The sequence below is a fragment of the Kogia breviceps genome, chromosome 6 (assembly GCF_026419965.1).
Source record: "Kogia breviceps isolate mKogBre1 chromosome 6, mKogBre1 haplotype 1, whole genome shotgun sequence".
Lineage (NCBI taxonomy): Eukaryota > Metazoa > Chordata > Mammalia > Artiodactyla > Physeteridae > Kogia > Kogia breviceps.
In genome coordinates this window covers 24,168,105-24,194,532 of record NC_081315.1, presented here as the reverse complement: position 1 = coordinate 24,194,532, position 26,428 = coordinate 24,168,105, and the positions used below count along the sequence as shown (strand labels likewise).

General features: G+C 38.2%; 1 protein-coding gene across 13 annotated transcripts in view; it reads right to left on the bottom strand.

The window, feature by feature from the left end:
* Nucleotides 1-1,477: 1,477 nt before the first annotated feature.
* Nucleotides 1,478-26,428, bottom strand: part of GAB1 (GRB2 associated binding protein 1) — a 130,560-nt gene continuing 105,609 nt past the window's right edge. For 6 of the 13 annotated variants that reach the window (XM_067035595.1, XM_059066769.2, XM_059066771.2 and 3 more), the window contains 7 exons: nucleotides 26,288-26,373; nucleotides 25,793-26,096; nucleotides 17,897-17,986; nucleotides 16,072-16,165; nucleotides 14,183-14,306; nucleotides 8,219-8,341; nucleotides 1,478-6,050 (listed from right to left, as the gene is read on the bottom strand). In XM_067035595.1, coding sequence (XP_066891696.1) covers nucleotides 5,892-6,050; nucleotides 8,219-8,341; nucleotides 14,183-14,306; nucleotides 16,072-16,165; nucleotides 17,897-17,986; nucleotides 25,793-26,096; nucleotides 26,288-26,373 — 980 coding nt within the window. In that variant the 3' untranslated portion in view covers nucleotides 1,478-5,891. Of the gene's footprint in view, nucleotides 6,051-7,517; nucleotides 7,595-8,218; nucleotides 8,342-14,182; nucleotides 14,307-16,071; nucleotides 16,166-17,896; nucleotides 17,987-20,072; nucleotides 20,306-25,792; nucleotides 26,097-26,287; nucleotides 26,374-26,428 lie in introns of those variants that run through there. The other 7 variants (XM_059066772.2, XM_059066773.2, XM_067035596.1 and 4 more) reach the window with 3 other exon arrangements.

Sequence of the window (26,428 nt, the reverse complement as noted above, 5' to 3'; positions counted from 1 at the left end):
TAAGAGTAAATATAAAACACAGTGTCTCAATTAACTGTTGAATAGCTTTGTAATTTATAAGGACACAGAGCTAAACTCATAGACCCAGGTTCAGAACTATCTCCTGACTTCCTGTGGCCCGCTCTTTCCAGGCTTTGTCTTCTGACACTTTAAAGTTCTTCTCAATACACTTGAGTTCCTTGGTCCTTAAGGCTCTCCATCTTTGGTGTCATCTCTTAACACTCAACTCTGCCTTTGTGATAGCTAGCCTCTAAGATGCTGCCAGTGATCCTTACTTCCTAGTATTCATGTCCTTGTATGTCTCCTCCCACAATGAACAGGGAGTAGACCCAGAAAGAATCTATCCATCCATCCATCCATCAATCCATCCACCCATGTATGCTGTGCATCTATCTATGAAATCGAGGTTTACTTTAAGGAATTGGCTCACAGAATCGTGGGGACAGCATGTTTGAAACCTGTAGGGCAGGTTGGCAGCCCGGAAAGTCACACAGGATTTCTGTGTTACGGTCTTGGGGCAGAATTCCTTCTTCTGTAGGAAACTTCAGTTTTTGCTTTGAAGGCCTTCAACTGATTGGATGAGGCCCATCCACACTATGTAGGGTGATCAGCTTTACCTAAACGGATTGTAATGCTAATCACATCTACACAGTATCTTCACAGCAACATCTACACTAGTGTTTGAACAAACACACGGGCACCACACCCTAGCCAAGTTGACACATTAACCATCATGATACCATATTGGAGAAAGTGGGCTTTTAAAACATTTATGTGATTTTTCTCTTTTCTGCACCACCACATACTGAGTCCTCCAAATGCTCTGGGCACCACACACAAAATCAGAGACATGTTGAGCTATGAGTGAATCACCAACATAACCATGATTAAAAGTAATAAAATCCTGTCTAATGAATTATAGGAATAAACTTTAGGAACTTAATTTTCTTCCCAAACTTCCCAAGTATGATCTAATGACAGAGTCAAAGCTGCAAAATGCTGTGACTTATGGTAATTCTTGGGGTTTTATGAAGCACTGGAGGTGTTTGAAAACTTTCCTAGAAATGAAGAAGCCCAGCCAGCTATCATTTCCCAAGTCATGTTGGGAATGTATTTCCTGATGGTAAAGGTTGCACACAGGCCCTTACTTATTGGCCTTTTACTCAACAAAGTGCTGGTAGCATTGGCTACATGAAGGAATAATGCACATACGTGTAGGGCAACTGGGTCTCAGGAGCTTTTCCTATTGGGTTAGAGCATGACTATTATATTTAGCATGATTTAGTGGGATCTTTACTGCAGAAAATGAGTGTCCCTATAGAAGTAGAACTGGGAAGCATAGTTAATGGCAGAATTGGGTTTTTGATTTAAAGAAAGACTCTAAGGAAGGGTTGGAAATATAAATTTTATGTCCTTGTTGGGTCACAGTTTCAGTATCCAAGTTGACTATTTAAGGTCTTGAAAGCAAATTGTTTGAAAAGTTTTATTTGGTAGCAGAAAATATCTACAATTGGATCTTTACAAAAGAAGATGTGCAAGAGGGGAGAAATAAATTTATACATAAGATTTTGCTGTGGAAATTTGGAATGATTATCAACAATTGATTTAGGTTACAAGAACTCACACAAAGCCATATCTTTTTAGTAAAGGAAGCCAGAAGCTATGTTAATCCCTTGACGAAACAGTCTGTTGAAACTCACAATATACATTATACTGATCCTAAAGAAAGATAAGTCTATGGAGGATGAACTAAATTATTTCAAGCTGTAGTGATATATAAACATACTTAGTCAGATTAAAACCAATCATCTCAACAACCCGACAAGTGATTTTTCATCAGAACAAGTCCATGATGTCTACAACATTCATTTGTACCATGGCTTTTTCACCTCATAGTTGTTGGTATTTTAAATTATATACAGATTTACATATAGCTGATGTTATTGACAATAACTGTTATCCTGGGATATGCCCCCCTTTCTCTCTCTGTATCCACTTGGTTTGGTCATGTTATGGCAATCCTGTTACAGACCTGACTGCTTATCTAACAATGGAGGATAAGACCTACGACAATGACCCAAAGATAGGAATAAAAAGATTCAGTCCCCCTTGTTGTTTCTAAAATGTTTAAGGCTAGTATATTTTTAAAAGATAATTCATTCGAAATACTAACACCAATACTTTCAATGGGTCAAATAAGGAGGCACTAAGAGCGTTTGGGAATATCTAAGAATTATGCCTATGGTATAGTGTACAGGCATAACGTAGTCGACAGTTTAACAAAATATAAAAACTACTGTTTTCTGGGCTTCCCTGGTGGCGCGGTGGTTGCGAGTCCGCCTGCCGATGCAGGGGACATGAGTTCGTGCCCCGGTCTGGGAAGATCCCACATGCCGCGGAGCGGCTGGGCCCGTGGGCCATGGCCGCTGAGCCTGCGCGTCTGGAGCCTGTGCTCCGCAAAGGGAGAGGCCACAACAGTGACAGGCCCGCCTACCAAAAAAAAAAAAAAAAGTATCTACTGTTTTCGCTAAAGGGGGAAAGCAGACAACTTCCCACTAAAAGAAAAAGAAAAACAAACACTGGTGTTCAATTCCCAGTTTGAATGCATTTATGATTATGAAGATTATGACCTCCGATGAATTAAATATTAAGAGTCCAGAGGGAATTATGACTTATAACATTAATGTACAAGTATGGCAGTATTTTTATATCAAATTAAACTTAGTCTATGATTAAATACAATGCTATATATACATACACACACTCATAGTACCTTTATGGAATTCTCTAAAATGCTCACAGTAGCTTATATGGTATTGATAAAAATAAAGATGAAAACGTATAGAGTGTAGATAAAGACCACTTTTATAGCTTTCTAAGGTGATACATCCTGCGTGTTAAATAGCTTAAATTATTCAAGTCTGAATTTTGAGTCTTGAAAGCAGAGCTGCGCACTGGTATTCAAACTTTCATAAAATTGTACAGTTTTTCAAAATAAGGAATAAAAGATAGAGAGCATCAAACGTGGGAGAAAAAAATCTTCTGATTTATAACACAACTGTTACACAGTTAAAAACCAGTGGTGTTCAACCCATGCCTGGCCAAAACTCAGCTTCTTGTGGGCGATTAGGGGTATTAAAGAGTTTGATTCAAATTTTGTTTTTATAAAAGTGTGTAGTTTAAAAACTTAGTAAAAATGCACATTCTAACGTGTTACATACACTATTTTACCACACTGGAGTCTTTTTATGTATAAACTTCCACTACCAGGATAATTTACTTTTATATAAACCTGGGAACACAACTTTATCTATCTCTAAAGAAACTCCTGAAATGTGTGTTTAAACCCTATTATTATTTGTACTTACTTACATTTGCATGAAGCAAAATTCTCTTGATAGCATGCGAATAAAACAAGGCATAGAAACAGACTGGCGGCTAAGGTTTTACCAACTATCTGTAACCCCAATTTCACATTTGTGTTACTTAGAAATGTTATTTTTAGTAATGTTCTAAGACAAGTAAACATAAATGTGGACTCAAAATACAGTTACACTGATCAAATGGACTTTCCAGGCTTTACATATTGGGCTTACACAAGAGTTTACTTAAAAGAGACTCTAGTGCTAAAAAATCTTTGGGAAATACTACTCTATAAGAGACTTTTTCATTTAATTTGTCAATGCAATGTTTAATGTGATTTAGTTTAACAAACTGCCTAATTTTCAATTCTTAAATTACTCTGCGTAATGGGAAATTTCTACAGATTTGAGTGCTGTGGGTCTTCAAAATGGTAACTTGTAAAAAATTGAGAAATTTCACTAAAAAATTCATTATTGCCTTAGACTCTTCTGATAGGTAGCTTTTAAAACAAGATTTCTATTTTTGAATTAACAATATATTTATTGTTGTGTTCTAAATCTCAAAGTATGTTTATCCTCCATGCAACACAATTTGGTATCTTCACACATCAACTGTGTTGTGTGTTTTGACAGTTGAGGCTCATTTCAATGATTTTCGACTCTACTTTGTGGTTTCATTATAAAACAGCTTACTCACAGCAAACTCAAACAATGTTTTTTTATTTAAAAATCCACCTCAAAATTCAGTTCTGGGTTTTAGTTTTTGTTTAAAAAGCAGCAAACATTTAAAAGCATCAAATGTTACTTGTCTACAATTCATCTTGTTATGAACGTTTTTAGCTCATGGAGGGGACATAAACCCATTACATTGATTAGGCACAGTACGGTGACCAAGGGGTCAGAAATCAGGGCACATCTGTGTACTCAGGTAACATTAGAGGTCTGCATGGAGGGAAACATACCTCAGCTGTGGGCTCTTCAATCTCTACGGCCCCTCCAAACACTGTTAGTAAGTCTCAAATCAGTACATAAGAGATTGTATGTAACTTAGTTAAAAACCAATCAAACCAATAACTATACCTGCTTTCTAAATTACATTGCAAAGCCAAGACAGATAAATTGTAGCCTTACTATAGATAATGTGTGGTCTTGCTATAGGACCATGTTATAGGTGAGATAGAATTCTACGATACCTCTGGTGGTTTCAGAAATCTGGTTGGAAGAGGTCCATGACTATATGATTTCACATTATAGCAAGGCTCCAATATTTCTTGAATTGGGGCAGTGAATATAAATCACAGTACACAATCCTTAATTCTTTTATTGGAAAAGCAATAGGTGCTACATATGAGAATCACTTATATAACATCTATTTTTTTAAAAAATGCAGATATAAAATATTAATTGCATAGGGATTTAAATAGGATAAGGCCAAGAAGAATATTAAGTAAAGTTTAAAAAAAATCATAGGGCACTATGGTGTCAAAAGACAGAATTTCATTCTTAGAGTAATAAATCTGAATGACCGTCTAATTAAAAATCACAGTATGTTGCTATAACTAACAGTGAATGTCAATTGTGCCCTTAATTCCAAACTGGAAACCAGCGTGAGAGGACTAACACGAATACAACTAAAGCTCACTGTCTAAACCTGATCATTGTATTAGCACATCAGTGCCTGGTACGTACCTGATTAGTTATACAATCTACACTTTGCAAATAATGTAAAGTTTAATACATGTTGAAAATGTGAGAGCACATCGTCACCACACGCCATCAGTGAGTTGCACACTTACTTGATAATGTGATTATTCACTCTTTCCAAGGTGTAAGATCCCACCTGGCAGAATCTTCACTTAATGAGCCCAAAACACTGTAATTAACAAAATATAAGAAAGTTCCACCGCTGAAAACCGAATGTCCATGAACCAGAGAACAAAGTCCTGACACCAGTAGGTACATGATGCTTAGCACTTTGGAAGGCAATGAATGATGAGTCCAACTCTACTTTGTAGTTTAAGCTAACGGTTACCCCGTTAAGTTTCAGGTAGAAAGGTATACTGTGAATCTACTTCTCACGTCATGTTGTTACCCTGCAGCTGAAAGAGCAATTTCCCAGTGGAAAGTAGCTTAGTTCACGTAGCATCGTTCTTAAGAGTAGTGTGAGGAAAAACAAGAACTCCCAAAAGAATCATGTTAAGGTCCATTCGGGAATACCCAAACCAATGCTTTAAATGAAAAAGTGCATAAATACAGTAATACTACAAGTGTGTTAACTACGAAACAAATGTTTCTCTGGGAACCAAACAACAGTATTTTCCCACATTATTTACATGTGATGAATTGTTCAGATACCACAAAGCACCATTTACACGCTCAATGGCTTGATTAAGTCTGAAAGGTCCTCTGACTTCGACTCTGTTCAGCTGGGGATCTACCTAGAGTACAAGGGTCAAGTTATCTTCGGTCAAACAGGATTTCTCCTTACAGCTCAGCCCTCTTTTGTTCAGAGACGTTAAAGCGGCATTTTCACTTCACATTCTTGGCTGGCGTTTCAGACTCTGTGGACTGTCTCCCATCGGTCCAGGCTTCACGGGTGCTCTTCAGAGCCAGGGTCTTCTGTTGGTCAACCACGACATAGTCCACTCTCTCGTCGGCTACACTGCTGCCTGAGCCACTGCTCTTTTGCTAAAAAGCAAAGGAAAAAAACCCATAAACCTCCGAAAAAAAAGCGGTGCTTCTGCGTGAACTCCAGTCTTAAAACACAGACACATATGCACTGTGAATAACTCTTGAAATTCTACTGGGTCACCAAAAAATTACATTAACTACCTCAGTTTAACAATGTCGTCTCTCTCCTAACTGTACTCTATTTTTCCCTTAATTTTAAAATTATTATATTTTAGAATTCAAACTAATGCTCTCATAAGAGATGAAATTCTTAGAAAAGAAGGAGAGCAGACCCCTGGTTCATCTTAAGAGACATAGCTTGCTTTTAGCCTTTAGCTTAAGCTTGACTGTTTCAAGTCCTGAGAACAGGCACAGGTGTTTACTTTCAGAGTTAAGAAATGTTTTTTGAAAAGGAGTATTTCAAGAATGGCAGGCTACATAAAATCCAACGAGATACTCACTAACTTAAAACAAATGTAATTATTAACGTGTTGCTGGGCTCACTAGAAATTAAGGGAAATATCCAAGGTGTGAGGGAAATGGAGGGAGCAGAGAGCTGCTAAAGGGTCAAGACGGTGTCATCTTCAGGATGAATGTCCACTGAGCAACGCAATCAGGAGGCCTGGGTGGGAGGAATGCGGAACCCAAAACTATCCTGTTAGGATAGGGACCCTTGAAGCAAATTGAGGTAGTCCTAGGGTGGTAGCATCACCTGCTTCCTAGCAGAAGCAAATGCAAATCCTTTCTGAAGGCAATTTAGGTCTGCAGGTTTCCCACAGATATGCTTAGCAAAATAAATTCACAATAAAAATGTATGAACACACAAGGAAACAAGCCATCAGGTGTGTGAGAAACGGTAAACACAGATTCAGACCTCCAAGGACTTCAGATATGGAAATCACTGCATAAATAGTATAAAATATGTGTAAAAAATGTTTAAAGGAATTGGAAAATAAAAAATAAAAGGAATAAGATAACAAAAAAGGAGTAAGAAGCTATTCAAATCAGATAGGCATATTTGGGGGGGAAAAAGCCAAGCAGAAAAATGTCACTGCAGCAGTGAAAAATAAAATATTGAAATTAAAAATTAAACACATGGGTTAAGCAGAAGAATTGAGAATTAGTGAACTTGGTGACAGATCTAAAGAAATTTTACAAGTAAGCAAAGAAATGGTAAAATAGAAAATATGAAAGAGCGGTAAAAGATAAGAAAAACAGAATGAGAAGTTCTGTCTAATCAGAAACCTAAAAGGACAGAAGAAAGAGAATAGTGGAAAAGCAATATTTAGGGACACAATGATTCAGACCTTTCCGTAACTGACAACAAATATGAATCCAGAAATAAAGACTGCACTACTTCTACCAAGGAGGATAAATAAAGAAAAATCTGTGTCTAGATGTCTAGACACAGTGTAGTGAACCTGCAGAACACCAAAGATATAGAAAAGGTCTTAACATCAGCTAGATAGAAAAGACAGATTACCTACAAAGGAACTGCAATTAGACTGACAGCATACTTTTCACAGGAACAATGGAAGCCAGGTGACAGCAAATAGTATCTCCTATGTGTTGAGAGAAACTTACTGTCAATTAAGAATCGTGAACTCAAACTGCTCCCCCCCCCCCCCCGCAAAACTTCCATTGAAAAGAACTTCTAAAGAAAGGAGGAAGGAAAACGATTAGAGAAGGAAGGTCTAAGGCACAAGAAGGAATGATAAAAAAAGAAGTTGGTAAACATGTAGGAAAATGTAAATAAACATTGTCTATATAGTAAGAATATTACTACTACTAATGTCTAATTTGTGAGTGTAACAACAACAAGAACAACAAAAAACCCTAAAACTTTTGGACAAAAATACCAAGAAAGTCATAAAAGGAGTAATTTGAGCTATCATTGGAAAGGGAGTGAAGACCAGGATTAACGTTGGAACTTTAGAATTTAGTAAGTAAGCAATTCAATGGTAATCACTAAGAAAGTACAAAGTGTGTAACTTCCATACCATTAGAGATGAAAAAATAAATTTGTCAGTCTAACACTTTTGTGATTTATGAAAAAGCATTAAGTAATAGATTTTACTAAATTTAAAATAAACATACTAAGAAAATTCCCCCAAACCCAAAGGAGACCCGATTCTTCAGGTTTCAAATGGGAGCTCAGTGTATTTATAGAATGAGGTTTCGCTTACCTTACGTGGTGGCGTGGATTTCCCAGAATCTAAATCTAGATCTAGGTATTCCACTTGTTTGTCTCCTTTGGGCTTGATCATTGGGCTGCTTCCTCCATCAAGACTATTACTGCCAAAAAGATTCTGAAAGTAAAATACAACAAAATCAACTGTCAAACATTCATGAGACATACTGCTTATTACCTTGTTTGCCATCTACTCAAGTCTAAATATTAATTTTAAGAGGACATAGCTTGAAGAAATGTCTCCTTAGAAAATTAAATAATCTTTTAGGGAAAAATAAGTAATATTTTAAAAATTGATTAAAACATAGCATAGGTAAGCAAGCTAAAAGTAGTTTGAAAAAAACTACAACTTGGTTCAGACTAAGACTGGGCCATCAAGCTACAGTTAACTGCAACAGTTCTTTTTTTCTTTTCTTTTTTGTTTTTTTCAGCTGTGCCACGTGGCTTAAGGAATCTTAGTTGCCTTACCAGGGATTGAACCCAGGCCCCCGGCAGTGGAAGTGTCAAGCCCTAACCACTAGACTGCCAGGGAATTCCCAGTTGGATTAGTCTAACTCAACGCTATTAAAATGATATCTGTTCTCAATAACATTCTTTAACTATAGTATCCTTATAGTCCATGCTTTCAAATTAAATTTTTTTAGGGATCGACCAAGATGGCGGAGTAGAAAGACCCTGAGCTCACCTCTCAAATTAAAAAAAATTTTAAAGTTCTATGTTTGAGTTAAAGGCTTTCACACTAAAATCAATTTAGAATAAGTATGGTAGCTAAGGGCTATGCATACTGACTCCATTAATAAAGTCTGTTTTGTTTCAACCACCTGGAATTTTTTTTTTTTTTTTCGGTACGCGGGCCTCTCACTGTTGTGGCCTCTCCCTTTGCGGAGCACAGGCTCCAGATGCGCAGGCTCAGCGGCCATGGCTCACGGTCCCAGCCGCTCCGCGGCATGTGGGATCTTCCCGGACCGGGGCACGAACCCGCGTCCCCTGCATCGGCAGGCGGATTCTCAACCACTGCGCCACCAGGGAAGCCCTGGAATTTTTACCACTTAATTTTCTGTCTTCTTATCCTTTCTGTCCTAATAGGAACTGTACAACAGAAGGACTCCTCTCTAAGAAAAGAAAAATAAAAAAGGAAGGGAGAGGACAGCAATGAACAACAAGAATGAAAAAGCTTGAGGCAGAAAAATGAAAAATAAATAGGTTATTAGGAACACGAAGATCAATGCTAAATAAAAAGGAAAGGATGATGTGAACTTAGGTCCCTACATGCACCCACTACTCTGATGACATTCTTCAAATGTGCTCCAACAAATGACTTGTTTCCACGCCTTGCTGCTTTTAACCTTACCTAGGAATGTTCCTGACCTCTCAGGACTCTACATATTCATTAGGGACTTTCATCCCTGTGGCTTCTATCACATAGGTATTATTGTTCACATGTTAGCTTATACTTTTTTTTTTTAAACACATGGACTCCCTTTTTTAAAAAATTTTTGGCTGTGTTGGGTCTTCGTTTCTGCGCGAGGGCTTTCTCTAATTGCGGCAAGCGGGGGGCCACTCCTCATCGTGGTGTGCGGGCCTCTCACTATCGTGGCCTCTCTTGTTGCAGAGCACAGGCTCCAGACGCACAGGCTTAGCAGTTGTGGCCCATGGGCCTACTTGCTCTATGGCATGTGGGATCCTCCCAGACCAGGGCTCGAACCCGTGTCCCCCGCATTGGCAGGCAGACTCCCAACCACTGCGCCACCAGGGAAGCCCCTGCTTATACTTTTGAAGAAAACCGTAACGATGTAATCAACTTGACAATTTTATACTTGTTAGGATAAACAACATGATTTGGAAACTGCATAAATCTGGTTCTGCTGATTCTTTCATATTGCTACTCCATTTTGCTTGGGTTAAACAGACTAAGCCGTGGAAAGGACAATTGCTAGGAAAACACTGAGTTTACTCTTGGTGAGGGGGACATGGTCTGGGTCGCATGTACTCAGATGCAGCATGTGTGCAGCCTACTGTATATCCTACATACTGTATGTGGCATGTGTATGCAGTAGAAAACCTGCGCTACTGAACGTGGTGGCTCTATTTGTAGGAACAGATTTTTAAACCAAATTTATCAACTACCACTAATAAAACATTAAAAAAATATTGACAGTAACATGTAGGGCACAAAAAATGTAAGCAAGTGTCAGTGCTGAATTAGTACAAATAGCTATCCCCTCCCCCTCTTTCTTCTAATTCATGAAAAAAGTGAAATTTTTTTCTGCAAATGATTCTATATTTCATTCTCACATAAAAAAAAACCAAGCCAGATTGCAGTGTGTGTGTGTGAGTGTGTGTGTGTGTGTGTGTGTGTGTGTAAAATTTTGTATTCAAATGTAATGACAGAGCCCATACCTGAAATTTCCCTAATTGGAAACATCCAGAATTATTCACAGTGTTGCAGGCTACAAAAGAAACCCCTGAGTTCATATGATGTACACATTTAATCTCAGTAAGCTGTTCTTAAAGAGAATTTCTCAGAATTGCTAGTTCAGCTGTACTCTAATAATTACTAGGACTGGAAATTTTTTCATCTTCAAGTATTGTTAAAATGTGTGTCCCTCCAAAAAGTCTAATTTGCTCTTGATCTAATCTAGTCTCAACTGGGAACAGCCTGTCTCTGCATTCTAGGCTTTAACCCAGTGTTTTCCCAAAACAGTTTAGGAAAACCCTAAGATTCGAAGAGTTATTATGAAGTGTTCTGTGAATTAAAAGAAAAAATATAGCAGTACTTTGTTTTTCTAAAATTCTTGAAAAAAGTACATAAAATTATGAACATACTTTTGGTGTTGTTGTTACAAACAATATATATGTCTTTAGTAATGATGTACTGTCACCTGAATTTCAGGCGTCACATTAAGGGTTTATTTCACGAATGCTTGACTTTGGATGTTTGTATAAAAAACAGGCAGCATCACCAATTCACTGTTTCATTAGACACTGGCTGCTCCATGATCACCAGTATAGGAAACAGACTGTGCTTCAACATTTCAATGTATAGAATTTAATATTCATTGCCCCTATAAACCAGATTCGATCCAATCCTGTTTCAACTTCTCCAAGACTAATTTTTTACCGACTTCATCAACCTGAGCATATGTTAGACCTTGTGAACTTCTATGGTTCTCCACTAGATACACTAAATCCCAAAAGGTGTGGGAAATATTGCTGTAACTATCACATTCATTCCTAAGGAAAAGTTGTTTGGACTAAGATGAGCCCTTGCAGTTGGTGGCATAAGATGGAAATGGCACAGCTGACTTTTCTATTGTGAATGGCAGATGGATATTTTCACTTGGGACATTTTTGCTTATTTCTAACCCTTAGGGCCTCAGTACCTTAGAAATTCACCATCTGGTGGTTATTTAGACACCTCTACTGGCAGGTAAAATTACCTTTCTGGCTTAGTGTTGTACTATATAAAAGAACAATTTTGTATCTTCCTTTCCTTTGACTTTCTGATTGTAACGGATTTTTTTCTAGAATTTTCCCTTCACCTAACACCTACTCATGACAAATCATACTTTCAAACTTTCCTATTACAGGTCCTTTCCAATACTTTTATGCTTATTTACTATTTTGGGCAAAATAAAAGATTCTTTAGTATCTCAGAAAATAATTACTTTTGTAATAAAAAAAATTCATTTAACCACCTAAAGATGAAAATTGAGGGCAATATGTACTCCAGTGCAACACTGAGGATTTACTTAGACTCTTACTAGAGTCTGTTTACTATAATGAAGAAAAAAATTAAGTTAATAAAAATAATAAAACACTACTCATCAAATGGAAAAATTATGAATCCAGAAGTGAAAGTCAGTGAATAAAAATTGCCCTACCTTGAAACATTAGTGAAAATGTTATTGATATAGTTCATTTGTATTCTACTTCAGGGTTGACACAAATATCTTAAATTATCTTATTCATTTCTGAATACTTTATTAATTTGATAATATTTTACAGTTTATTAGTTCCAGCATCAAATCAGGCTTTTCAAATCACTTAATTTTGTTCCCTGACAAATGGTCATGAGAAATCTGCTGCTGCCTCAAGTCCATTAAAGACATACATTCAGGGCTTCCCTGGTGGCGCAGTGGTTGAGAATCCGCCTGCCGATGCAGGGGACGCGGGTTCGTGCCCCGGTCCGGGAAGATCCCACATACCGTGGAGCAGCTGGGCCCGTGAGCCATGGCCGCTGAGCCTGTGCGTCCGGAGCCTGTGCTCCGCAACGGGAGAGGCCACAACAGTGAGAGGCCCGCGTACCGCAAAAAAAAAAAAAAAAAAAAAAAAAAGACATACATTCAATGAAAAAAATTGGGCTTTACGTATTGCATCTCTGAACAGAATTGTTTTAAAGAAAATAAAGTCACTAAAATGTTCCTCATGCCAAAGTTTGACATGAGATATTTGCTTATCATATGCTGCCCGGTTGTGCTCCATGATATGTTCTCCCCTTTCCACTGGGAAAGGGATTTTTTGGCCGGGCCCACTGTCCCTCTGTACAAAGGCTACTGTTGCCAGGCCATTTCCTGTTTATGTGGCCAGAGGCTAGGTTCTGGTCAACAGTTTCTATTCCGCAGTTTCTGGGAACCTTCTCTATGAGGCAATTGGGCAGCATCCTTTGCTGCTTCTTCCTTCCCTCCATTCTGCAGCCTGCAACGTGATCCGCTGGCTGGAGCATCATCTTGTCCTATTGAGCCTGTGAGCCAGACCCAGGGGACAGCAGACTGGAGAGCAGCAAGGGGCAAGGATCCCCGAGGGCTCCTAGAACAAAAAGCTGCCACAACAACCGCAGATTGACTCTCTGGACTTCTACGTGAGAAAGAAATAAATGTCTGTCTTAAGTCCTTGTTATTTGCTTATTTTCTGTCACTCAGAGAGGATCCTAATGCCAACTGATACACTTATCTACTAAAAAGCAAATAACAGAGCAAGCAGTGTCTCTGCTTTGAGGGAAAGCAAAAGGAAAAGATGTTTTAAAAAATTAAAATTGGCTTGTATTTTTAAACATCTGAAGTATTTTCTGGCAACTACCTGATTTCTGGGGAACATAATGCTTGCTACTATTACAAAATTCTTGGCCCTTGGGGTAATAACAGTCAGTCTGAAGTAAATCAGGTTTTAACAGGTTTTCTTTGATCTTTAAGCCTTGCCTAAGGATGTATTATTGAAAGATTATTAAAAACCCTCCGCATAAGATTGTTTCACCCTGAGTGCGCTGACATGGGTCTGGAGAAATGCATCATAAAATGCTTCCAGTAAAAAGTATTTTTTTGAATAGTTTCAAAAGTGAAGTACATCTTAAAAGAAATATAACTGGAAAACTTTTATGATTTTTAACTAACTTGTATCTACTTTATAGATATTAATATTACACTTTGACCCTTTATTGGTATTAGACTTGATGATGCTGTTTTTCAAAAGCATTTTTTATATAAAGTTTTTTTTTTAATTTTTAAAATTTATTTTATTTTTGGCTGCATTGGGTCTTCGTTGCTGCACGTGGGCTTTCTCTAGTTGCGTGGTGAGAGGAGTCTACTCTTCGTTGCGGTGCACGGGCTTCTCACCGCGGTGGCTTCTCTTGTGACAGAGCACGGGTTCTAGGCGCACGGGCTTTAGCAGTTGTGGCACACAGGCTCAGTCGTTGGGGCGCATGGGCTTAGTTGCTCCGCGGCATGTGGGATCTTCCCGGACCAGGGCTCAAACCCGTGTCCCCTGCATTGGCAGGTGGATTCTTAACCACTGCACCACCAGGGAAGCCCCCAAAAGCATTTTTAAAAAGTTGACTTTTATCCTTTTTCCTTAAGCAAAGAAAGATGGAAGGGTAAGGTGTATGGACTGGAAGAAAGATCTAGTGTGAATGATTCAGAAGGACTGCTCAGGAAGAGAGATGTTAAGAGAAGATTCTACTTACTGAGTCTTCACTGGACAGGTTTGGGTTCATGGGAACATAATTCTCTTCACTGTCATGTGAGTCGCTGCTTGAAGTCGTGCTGTGCACTGAATCTGGCCGGGGAGACATGGGAAACCTGGAGGAGCTGATTACAGAGATGACCATCACAAACACACATCCTGACCAAAAATTTCTCAATTTGCTTCAAAAGTAAAAATGAGTGATAGTATACATTCTTCCAGAAACATTTATGCTTACAATCATTTATTGTATGCATTTATTACTGTACAATTTATCACACACATTCAAATGCACAACTAATATTTATAGCTATTTGTAAAGGGATATTTTCTTTTTTAAAAAAATTTTAATTTTTTTACACAATTCTGAAAGGTTACTTTCCATTTAAAGTTATTACAAAATATTGGCTCTATTCCCCGTGCTGTACAATACATCCTCAAGCCCATCTTATACCCAAGGTAAGCTCCCACTTATCTTGTAGTGGGTGGTAGTTCATACCTTCCACTTCCCCACCCTATTTCCATCCCCTCCCCACCCCACCACTGCTAACCACTAGCTTGTTCTCTATTGTCTTCAAGTCTGCTTCTGTAAAGGGATATTTCTGAGCATCAAAGTACCTTCTGCAGGATAAAGAAGATGTGGCACATACATACAATGGAATATTACTCAGCCATAAAAAGAAATGAAATTGAGTTATTTGTAGTGACATGGATGGATCTAGAGACTGTCATACAGAGTGAAGTAAGTCAGAAAGAGAAAAACAAATACCGTATGCTAACACATATGTATGGAATCTAAAAAAAAAAAAAAAAAAAAAAAAAAAGTTCTGAAGAACCTAAAGGCAGGACAGGAATAAAGACGCAGACATAGGGAATGGCTTGAGGACACGGGGAGGGGAAAGGGAAGCTGGGACGAAGTGAGAGAGTGGCATGGACATATATACACTACCAAACGTAAAATAGATAGCTAGTGGGAAGCAGCCGCATAGCATAGCACAGGGAGATCAGCTTGGTGCTTTGTGACCACCTAGAGGGGTGAGATAGGGAGGGTTGGAGGGAGGGAGACACAAGAGGGAAGAGATATGGGGATATATGTATATGTATAACTGAGTCACTTTGTTATAAAGCAGAAACTAACACACCATTGTAAAGCAATTATACTGCAATAAAGATGTTAAAAAAAAAACCAACAACAAAGTACCTTCTGCAGAACAATGAAAAAAGTATTGCTAGTGATGTGGGGGTAAGTAGAAAGACACAGATATAAAAAGGAAGATTTAAGTACTATTTTAAAAAACTATATATATACACACACACACACATATATATTCACATACACACATATATTCACACATACACACACGTACACATTCAAAACAGCAACACAGGTTTGTAACTACAGACATCCTTTTCATTTCCCCACATACATTTAAATGAATCTCCATCAAATAATCCCTACAAGAAACTACCGTATTTTCCAGAGCAGTAGTTCTCAGAAATTTCTAGCCTCATGAACCTTTCACACTCTTAAAATTTACTGAGAACCCCAAGGAACTTTGGTTAATATGGGTGATATCTACTGATATTTACCACATTACATATAATAGAAAAAAAAATTTTTAAAGACAAGTGTACACAAATACATACACTATTAGCTGTCACAAAGATATCGTCCAATATTATGCCACCTCTGGAAAACTCCAGTGTACACTCATGAGAGAAGGGGAGTGGAAAAGCAAATGACATCTTAGTATATTCATGAAAATAGTTTTGACTTCACAGAACCCCAAAATGAGAGGCTCCCCAGACCATCCTTTGGGAACCACTGTTCTAGGTACTCTCCATTATAATGAACAATCAAGGAGCTAACTATTTTAAACAAAGACTTACTCTCGAGCAAAACTCCTAGTGATGGGAGATCTTACTGGGGCTTGTAATTCTTCCCATTCTGGCAAAGGTTTTATTTCTAAAGGTGCCGGCTTGACTGAAACAAAAGAGAAAAAAAAGAGACTTTAGCATACAGAAATTTGGAAAACAAAACAAGACCCTCTTTCTACATCTCTATTTATACATTATAGCCACAGTACACTTAGGACCAGCTTAGTTTCACACATGAAAAGAAGTACACTGATGTTATGTGATTCTTCCAAGGTCACACAGCTGAAAAATTAGTGGCAAAAGCTAAATCAGATAACGTTTCCTGATTGTTGACTGAAAGTCTGAATAAAACTCTATTATTACAACATATTGCTTCTTAAGTAAATATGTTAGGAATATAAACTTAATGAGAACAAGAAAGAGTAATGTGACCCAATTCCTTCATAGTTATTTGATTTATACTTTTCATTATTTCCTTATTTTATTTTTTTCACTAATTTTATTCTCAAACACGGAGATTTAATTTTCTATGTAAAAACAGTCCTCATCATCAACACTGAAGCATCATTTATACAACTATACATATAAAATGATGTTTAGGAAGCAATAAACACCAAACTTCGCTAAAACCAAAAACTGAAAAAAAGAATTAATAACCAAATCTTTTAAATTAATTCAGGCCCAGTCTGGAACAAAATAAAACAAAGCAATAATTATATCTTTATACTCAAACTCTGCTCTGAGAAAAGGCCACAATTTATAACAATTGCCTCAAATTTTTAGCTTAATTTAAACAACAATATCGTTTAACAAATTAAGTAAAAATAAATGCTAATGTTCTTATTAGCTTAATTTATAAGTTGTCTTTGCTTATTTACCCTATTATTGCAGTGGACAATTAATTACTCTGCCAGTATATATTCCACAGAGCTCTTCGCCCTTAAGGTAAGACTCAGTTTTCAGAAATTCATGACATGAGCAAAAGAACTTCAACAATATTATGTGTTAATACTCATTATATTTGGGGATACTATTTAAACATCTTAGGTAAATATTTTAGTTACATTTCATCCTGCCACCCTAAAGAAAAAGTCTTCCTTTTTTCCAGACATCCCTCCTCTAGTCTTTGTCCATATATGTGTACATTGAATCAACGAAGTTATAATTACCTTCAAACTACAAAATAGGTAGTCATTTTAAAGGATTATGTAGATTCTCTGGGGTTTATGCCGAAGTATTTTTGGCAACTCAAATACAACAAATTTCAATGAGATTTTCTGAAGGCTACATTGACTTAAGTTTGAGTTAAAATAATTTTGCTCACCTATACACTTAAAATGGACATGTACAGAATGCTGTGCTCACTTGAAAGTATTTAACTCTGATGTTTTCACTTTTTTTTTTAAACACAAAGGCTAATAGCTGCTTAGCTGTCAAATTCTAAGTAATGACATAAAATAATGAATCCATGGAAATGATTGTATATTGTCTCAGAACAGAATATATTCATTATACATAAATACAGGAGACAACTGGAACAAACAAGCATCTCACAAGCTTAAAGAAAACACTCTATTGACGTCTAAAAGGTTAAAAGAATAATGCAAAAGGAAAAGACTGAATATCATATACTATCAAATATTTAACATGCTGCTGTTAATGGCATAATATACTCATGTATTATGAGAAGCATTCACTTTAGAAATTACGTGCTGGGAAGTTTTATTTACAACAAAATAGTATTTAAGGCTCTTCTCCTTTACTTTTAAAGGAAACAACATCACAGAATAAATAAATTCCCAACACCCCATCCAGCATGCGGTGCTAAAGTACATACCCTTTCTTCTCGTAGCAAAGTCACCTATGGTTTGTGAATCAGTTCGCTCTAAACCATGGGGTTTAGGTCTTAAAATTTTAGGACTTTGACCTAATTGGTAAAAAGAAGACTCTCTTAATATAATGTTATTTTTTTAATTGGAAAAAAAAATGGATTCTGTAAAAAAGCAACAGAGCCCTGAGCAGACATGTTACATCTCAAAAGCATAAACAAAAGTTTGTTTGTGGAGACTATTTCAGTCTGGCTATGCATATCATTCATGCTCAATACCACCGGAAGCGGAAGCTGCATGCAACAATGTAATAAGCAGACTGTTATAAAAGATGGTAGGGTTTTAGTGGCCTCACTGCCTGGTTAGTTGTCATCTTTATTTGGAGGAAGAGAGGAAAAACATGTGTCACGTTAGTTACTCTTCTAAGACGCCTTAGAAAACTGGATCCAATAAAAAATTATAAAACCTCTCAGTCAGATCACAAGTACATCTTTTCTTTGAAGTCTGCTGTCTCATACGAAAGTACCAAGGCCTACTTTCTTAACTTGACAGAGGTGTTTTAAAAACCTTAATCCGACTACTCCTTCACCACCTGAAAGCACTCTTCTAGAGAAGTTCTATTGATACAATGTCTGCTAATCCAAAGTCAAAACCAAGACCAGCATTTCTTTTCCCTGAACACTCAGTGGCTGCCCCCGTAACAGCATTTTGCAAGGATTAGATGTCCAGATTCTGGAACTGCTGACTGTCTAGCTTTAATTTGAGAATTGGAAAGCATAAATTTCAGTTGCCATCTTTTTTTTTTTTTTTTTTTCCGTTTAATCTGTCATGTACAAGTATCACTGAAAAGCCTTATGAAAAGTACAGGTTTAATACCCAGCAGCTGGCCTCATACTTTTCCCACTAGAAGCCTGGATGCCAGAGTAGCAATATCATTTCAATCAGGAATTTAAACTACTTCATTCTCAATGGCACCAAATTCTCTTCTTTCTTGACATGTACAAAACTGAGTTGACATCTATTAGATGGAAAATAATATTAGAGTTCGCTGATTCCATGTTGATCTCTAGCACCTTATTGACCAAAATCTACAAGTTCTTGAAAATGTGATTTTTCTAGCTTATAAAACATGAAAATTTCCTAACTCTCTCAAGTACTCTCAAGGGTACTCCTTGGCATTCTTCACAGAAAGATACCGTATTAAGTGAATTTTTTAATAGTGCATTTATAAAATTTCCATGTATTTTCTACTCCACGCAAAGCTTAAGGCTGATGTTAGGCCAAACGCCTCAAGGTGAAAACGTTGCCCTGAATTGAACCTAGTCGCTCAGGCATTTTGGTAGCTTCATTTCTTTGTATTTTTACTGCCTGGCTCAATTTGACATTTGTGTTCCAGACAGAAATGAAAGTGATACTCAAATGGTGGCTCAGTATTACTTACGAGGAGAGAAAGGAAAAAGAGTCCAAGGTGCATGTACTTCTCCTCTGCTGCCTAGAGGCAAATACTGGAATGTTTCTCTAATTACTCAAGTGCGACAATAAAGGGTGTGAGATAAGACTAAAGCAGAGGCAGAAAATGAACCAACTCTGGGGATACACTGATTCTCAAATTCTAAGAGTCAACAGTGGTAACTCATTTGAGCCTCAGCTTTTAAATCCAAGACAGTTACAAGGAGGTTTTGGCTAGATTAGGTTCGAACAAAGAAAGCAACCATGACGCATTTCTTTAGCAAAGAGCGCACCCACATTGCGCTTTAACCCTCGGTGGTTAAAACAATCTCAGCCGGGGCTGTCAATCTCTGGATCACGTGATCCGCTCCCGCGTTCGGAGCGGAACTTGGTAAATCTTAACCTCTGGTTCAGATCTCCCCCTAAGACCCTTACTGGCATACCTACAAAGTCACCCCACATGGAGGTTCTGTAGGCTTTCACACTGCATGTTCGAAATGGAATTTATCTTTCTGGGACCCCCCCACACCTGCTTCGTTGCCTCTGTCCGCAGTTGCCACAGCAACTGATCACATAGCAGGAGTTACTCTAGATTCCACTTTCTCTCTGATTTCCCTTTATCAATTTTACTTTCTATTTATAATGGCAAGAGTTTGTTTCCATGTATCCAAGAAAATTAAAGAATCTGTAAGTCTGAAGTCCTGGCTTCCGTTCTGTAATGTGCACTGCACTTACCTGGTTTGTTTTTCTGAAAGTGAACTCACACTGTGTGGCTAAATGACCTCCACTTACACTCCAAGTGGCCTCCAAACTTGTAAAAGTCACTCGCTCTAGGTCCCCCAGCGGAGGCAGCAATTTCGAGTCAGGTCAGGGACTTTGGTTATGCCTTCCTGTCTGCTCACCTCTAAAGCGAGGCGTCAAGAACCCTGGGTTTGGAACACCGGGCAAAGCACTCTTTAAAGGAGATGCTGAAAAAAAGTGTGATTTTATAACAGTTTGCATTAAAAAGTACCATTTTCCCCCCTATGGTATCCTTAAATCTTAGAATGAGCTTTCTAGGGGCCGACCTGATTATGTACTTGCCTGCATAAAACCCTGTAATCTCAGAATAAAGCCCAAGCTCATTAGCATGGATTATAAAGCCCCCAGGAGCTGGCACCTGCCAGGCATTTGGCATTCCTTCCTGCATTCATGCTTTCCTCCCTCCCACCCAAGAACACTGAGCCAGTCCCCTCTTTTTAAAGGATCTGGGTATGCTGTTTATTCCGATAGAAGATCCTCTATCATCATTCATTGCCACTGACCCTCTGAGATTCTCCTCAGGGGAGACGGCCTGCAGGGCCAAGAGCTAACCTCAACCACAAGCCCCTTCTGTGCTCATTATGATAATGTGTTTACTTTCCCACTTTCCCACTAAATGGGAGCTTCTTTAGAGAAGCCACCTGTCCTTCCTTGGGTCTGGACACCCCAGACCTATCAGAGGTCACATCCTATAACTGGGAGGCCCTTCAATGTGTTCTGATGAACTGCGGTTCTCTTCAAGCTTAATCTGATGGGGGTGTATAATCTGACCAATGTCATAACTTTGTGTTTGCCTTTGAAGGAGAAAAGAGAAAAAAAAAAGAACAACTGAATGTTGTTGCAAAAGTTGATCATCCCAAATACGGTCAAGGCAGTCATACGAGGTCATGCTTCAAAGAAGCAGATGCAGTCCTTTTGGAAAAGTCCGTATACGATTATTATTTTAATAGGTACTGCTTACATAAATTCAACTCAAAGTGGAAAATTTATTTTCTCTATCATTATTGGTCTAACTTAGCCTAAATTATTCACTCATCTCAAGTTTCACAGAGGATGCTACTATTTCCAGTAGGCATCTCAGAAATCAAGAAAGAAGAAAAATAATTCACAACATGATTATCCTCTGCTTATTCCAAGGAGTGATCAAGGTAGCACACTGAAAAACTTTTACGCTTGTTTGAGTAGTCTCATTGTATAAAGGGGACTATAATAATGATAATTATATCGGAAAGTCAGGAATATTCAGGAAAAAAACCCACACGTAGAGGCTGTGCTGTAAAAATGCACTCTGTACTCATTTCCTTTAAACTGTAACCACCAACCCAAAACTCTGACTTGAGAGTCAAACTTTAATACTTGTTTATTAAAATCTAGCTATATGTACTGGTATCATTTATCCATCTTCCAAACATTTATTATAGTATAAAAGTAGTTTTTCAAAAGCGTGTTAATTTTTAATCACTTTCAAAAAACTTCTTTAGAAGCTCTCTTGAGCAAATATTTATAGCAAAGATACCAAAGAGATCCACCTAGGGAAGCTCCTCGATTGGTCTTCTAGAGCCTTCCTACACCAAAGTGAAGATCCAGCAGGACCTGAAGATATTTTAACCAAACGAACATACAAAAACACCAGAAGTAAGCTTGCTCTGCTTTTTTAAAACCAATACAATAACTAATGGTCAGATCTACTGCAGGAAGCCATGAATGGACAAAGCCAAACAAAACAAAATATAAAGACAGTATATCTGAGGCTTGAACAGCTGCTATATCACGTTAGAAAGAGAGTGAATGGGCCCAGTTAAATGCACAGATGAAATCTGGTAGATTTATGTAAGGACTTACTTTAAGAGAAATCACAATACCTTATAGAAATTTTCCAAACTTTACAAAGTTGCTTTTCTATTAAAATATAAAAGTTTCAGTTGAAGTAATCAAAACAGAATTTGTCCTGCATTTCCAATGACTCATCTGCTTTCCTAATATTTAACACAGTACTTGTAAATTATGATTTTCTCCTTTGTTAATATACACAAGATACGGTTCAGAACAAATACTACTGTGACAGAAATAGTATGGGTGAAAATATAGCTACCACAGTTGGGTGATTGGGTAAAGTGTCCATGAAAATACATTGAATATAAGTGTTTAAAACATGCACGTATTTCTGCAGCTTCAATTACTCAGAAGTATTTGAAAAACTCATCCGTACTACTAACTACAGCAGCTGACATCTATAATTGGGGGTATAAACAAGACTAGAATGTCACTCATTTATTGTAGACCCTTCCCAAGAAGACAATCACAGAAACCAGTTATACTGGGTGTTGAGTTAGTTATATCGAGTTTTGGAACTAATCAAGCCATATTTTATAGAATAAGGTTTGCTTATTATGAGGTTTAGTTAATAAGAGATAATAGAATAATAGACAGAGTCATGTATCTGATGTCACAAAATGTGAAATGAAAACAGACTCACCAGATGCTATGCACCATGAGAAGAATTTCAGGACGAAATAAGACATCTGTCTTACGGTTTAAGTTTTTAAGGATAAACTTTGCTCCAAGATCTGAATTTGTGTTTTAAAATGTTTTTCTTGAATAGCTATAACTTTCTAAAGTGACTTGACAAAGTTTGCCTTGCAATATTAGATACTTTCTCATGCCTTCTCTTGTATCATATTTATTATTTATTTATTTATTTTTGCAGTACGTGGGCCTCTCACTGTCGTGGCCTCTCCCGTTGCAGAGCGCAAGCTCCGGACGCACAGGCTCAGCGGCCATGGCTCACGGGCCCAGCCGCTCTGTGGCATGTGGGATCTTCCCGGACCGGGGCACGAACCCGTGTCCCCTGCATCGGCAGGCGGATTCTCAACCACTGCGCCACCAGGGAAGCCCGTATCATATTTATTTTAAAAAGTAGAGTAATAATAAGAAAAGCAACCCACCCCCCCTTTTTTTATAACTAAGACTTTAAGTAACTTCACTACTGTTTTGCTAAACCTATTATTCTCCTTGAATTTGCCAAAAACTATGTGGAAATTTTATTCTGGGTGCTTTTTCGGTTCACTTTGTATCTAAGCAATGATACCAAATCAGTAATCTGGCCCATGAGTTCAAGATTGTCTTTCAATAGCTCAGTTAATTTTTTAAAGACTAAACAGAATCTCCAAAAGTAACCAAGGAACCTACTTTGTTCTGTTCTACAGTAGGGTTACCATTGGTTGGTTTAGAGGACTAGGACAGTCTCTCATGTACTAGAATATATAGTACTTTCACCATATATTTACATAGGGAGGTTTAATTACACATATATGCAATATATATGATGTATAATACATATGCCATTTTATTATGCTGCCTACATAAAATAATATATACTATAATATGGGGGTACGTGAACTCTGTCAGACCTAGATGATACTAAAAGCATTTCATTACGATCCTAAAACTTTCCAACAGGTAAATAGGGACCTTTTCTGATTCTGCATTGTGCTTACCCCGTGAAACCATTAACTGTGAAATACACTGGGAATTTTCAAACTGTGTTAAGCAGAGCCTAAGGGGAGGAAGGAAAGGTGGGGGAGCAAAGCTGCAAGGACTCAGAGCTCCATGCATCACCCACAGCACACCATGACCATATTTATGTGGGGACCTCAAGACACAAGACGGTTATGTTTGGTGTGAAAAACTAGCGATCTGCTGCCAACATACACTGATTACAGGAAAAGAAGGAGAGAACCAGTTTAGCATTAAAATGAGGATTTCCACGTTTCACGGACTTCCTGACACTTGTATCTTAATCCTTGCACCCTCTGTGGGCTCAATTATAAATCTATACATGTCCAAACATACTTCTGTGTGTTGTATAAAAGAAGAAAATGACGAGGGACATCTAAATAGATTTTAAAACAAATGAGGACCAAGAGAAACAAAAGGAAAAGTTATCACCTAAAAAGCCTGGGATGCTCACACTGTTTCTAAAATAGCCAGCCCTGATCATGGCTCTGCTGCTGGGACCTCTGGGGTGACCGGGGGTGCGACCATCTTTCCAGCTGTCTGAGCAAAGGTGAGCCCTTGACCCAACAGCAGCCAGCGTGTGGGCTCACCTGCCATCTACAATCTATCTTGTGGCCTTGTGGTGTGGACAGACAAACGAGACCAATCAAACTTTCGCTGAGCGATCTGGAGTGAGTCAATAATGAACAAGGCAATTAGCAGCAGATGTGGAAGCTTCGAGGGCCCATAAAAAGGAGCCACAGGGCGGAATCGAGGCCACACAGGGGCATCAGAGGCCAAAGCTCTCTGACAGCAGAAAGCGTAAAGTAGAGAATGCAGCGTAAAAGAAAAGAGGAAAGAAGGAAAGAATGTGAGGGAGAGAGAGCAAAGCAGGATCAAAGAGTTTCCAGAGGACAGAAATGCAGGGAGGGCAGGACAAAGTGACAGCCTCCTAGGAGTGTCTCAGTTGCGGCTTTCTCTTTTCATTTACTTTCTTAAAAGCAAAACAAAACAAAACTCATTTTCTGAAGATCCTCTGAGTCTCAGTCTCTGTTCCCCACACCGGGAACTTAATTAGAATGACTATTAATGATCCAAGCCCAGGTTAATGAGAAATTTATACAAGATTACATGCTTTTTAAAAACAGCTACACAGAGCACAGGAGACTCTTCAAATGTGCTGAATTCCCCAGAAACTGTGCCACGCATCTCACAGCCAATACACTAACTTACTTGGTTGTCGAGATTAAAATCACACTTGCAGCCTGCAGCAACACAGCTGGCTGTCTGGGGTTTAACCCCTTGAACCTATATTTCAAAAACTTGGGTACATGTTACCAGTTTGGCTGAAAAGTTTCTTTTACACTGAGTTCTTAACCAACCATGCCACCTTAGAATTTAATGTTACTTATGAAGGCCAATATGAAAGAATAGACTAGAAGCATTTGTTTATACCCCAGCAAAGGCAGAATCATTTTTTAAAAGTTGTTATAGGCGCAGAATGGAAAGAGTACACAAGCAATCTTACTGTTCTTAAAGAATCATGGCAAGTGCACTAATAATCTCAAGTCTGATTTGATATTAAATACTCTGGAGGAGAGGTTACAAAAGACCAGTCAAAGACCGTATCTAGCTCGTAAAAGTGTGTGGTACGGTCTGCAATGTTTTGTTTTGTTTTTTTCAAATAATCAAATTAGCTGGTAGAACTTAAAAATCAAAAGAAAATACAAATAAACCCCCAAATTTGTGACTTCTCTTGATAATCAGAAGATTCTCCTCTAGGGGGCCCATGTTAGTTTCACAAGTCCACAAAGGATTGTGGCCAGGCGGTATAGTTAGTGACTCCATTTGGCTGGGCCACGGGCATTCCAGTTTCTCCTAATTATCTCCTGTTGCTTGCCAATCCTTGTGAATAGTTTAGTTTGTAACCTCTGCTCCAGAGACAGGAGACTTAAAAATCTCACCTGGGTATCAGCATATGACATAATAATTATTAATCTATAAACAGCAATACTACTTTACTTAAACAAGCTGGTAACTTAGGTAATATGAAATAGTTCTGAATTTCTAGTCCCGATTCTGTTTCGGATTTCATGACAGTTAAATGCAGATCTCAACTGGCAACCCCCAGCCCTTTTACCATGCCACGCTCTCCTTACCTTTTCTGTCTGGCTTGAGGTTCCGATCCACGGGGGGTGGTTCACAGTCTGCAACAGGAACTGGCCTTCTAGGAGGGGTCTTCGGGCTGGACCTGAAGCCCATGTGAGCGGGAGGAGGCACTTGCATTCCAAATGAAGAAAAATCAAATGTCCCCGGAGTCATTGGCACATAATTTGCTTCCTGAATTGGTTCCGTGAAACTGCTGGAATGTTGTCGTGGAGGAGAGTTGGGATTCATGGGGACATAATTTTCATCCAGTTCTTCGCTTGATACACTCCCCACTGTCAATACATTTTTGATTTTCTAAAACACACATACATTTCTTTCAATAAACGAGAACTACTGTCAAACAGGAAAACACAATTGTAAGTTACGCCTACTCATGTGGCTCTGAAGGGACTTTTATTTCAGGATCTCATTTAGTTTCAGGGTCCTAAGTGCGAAGGTTTTGACAATGAAATACACTCGATGATGCCAAGGTCGATTATACTTACAAAGTGGTTGTGGAAGCCTTCGAGTGAACTAGATCTATCAGTTGGAAATGTTCGTGGAATATCATAGCAGTCTTGGGAACTAGCATCTAAAACAGAGAACAGACTGTCAATACTTCTCCCCATCTTTGCGAGTTCTCAGGG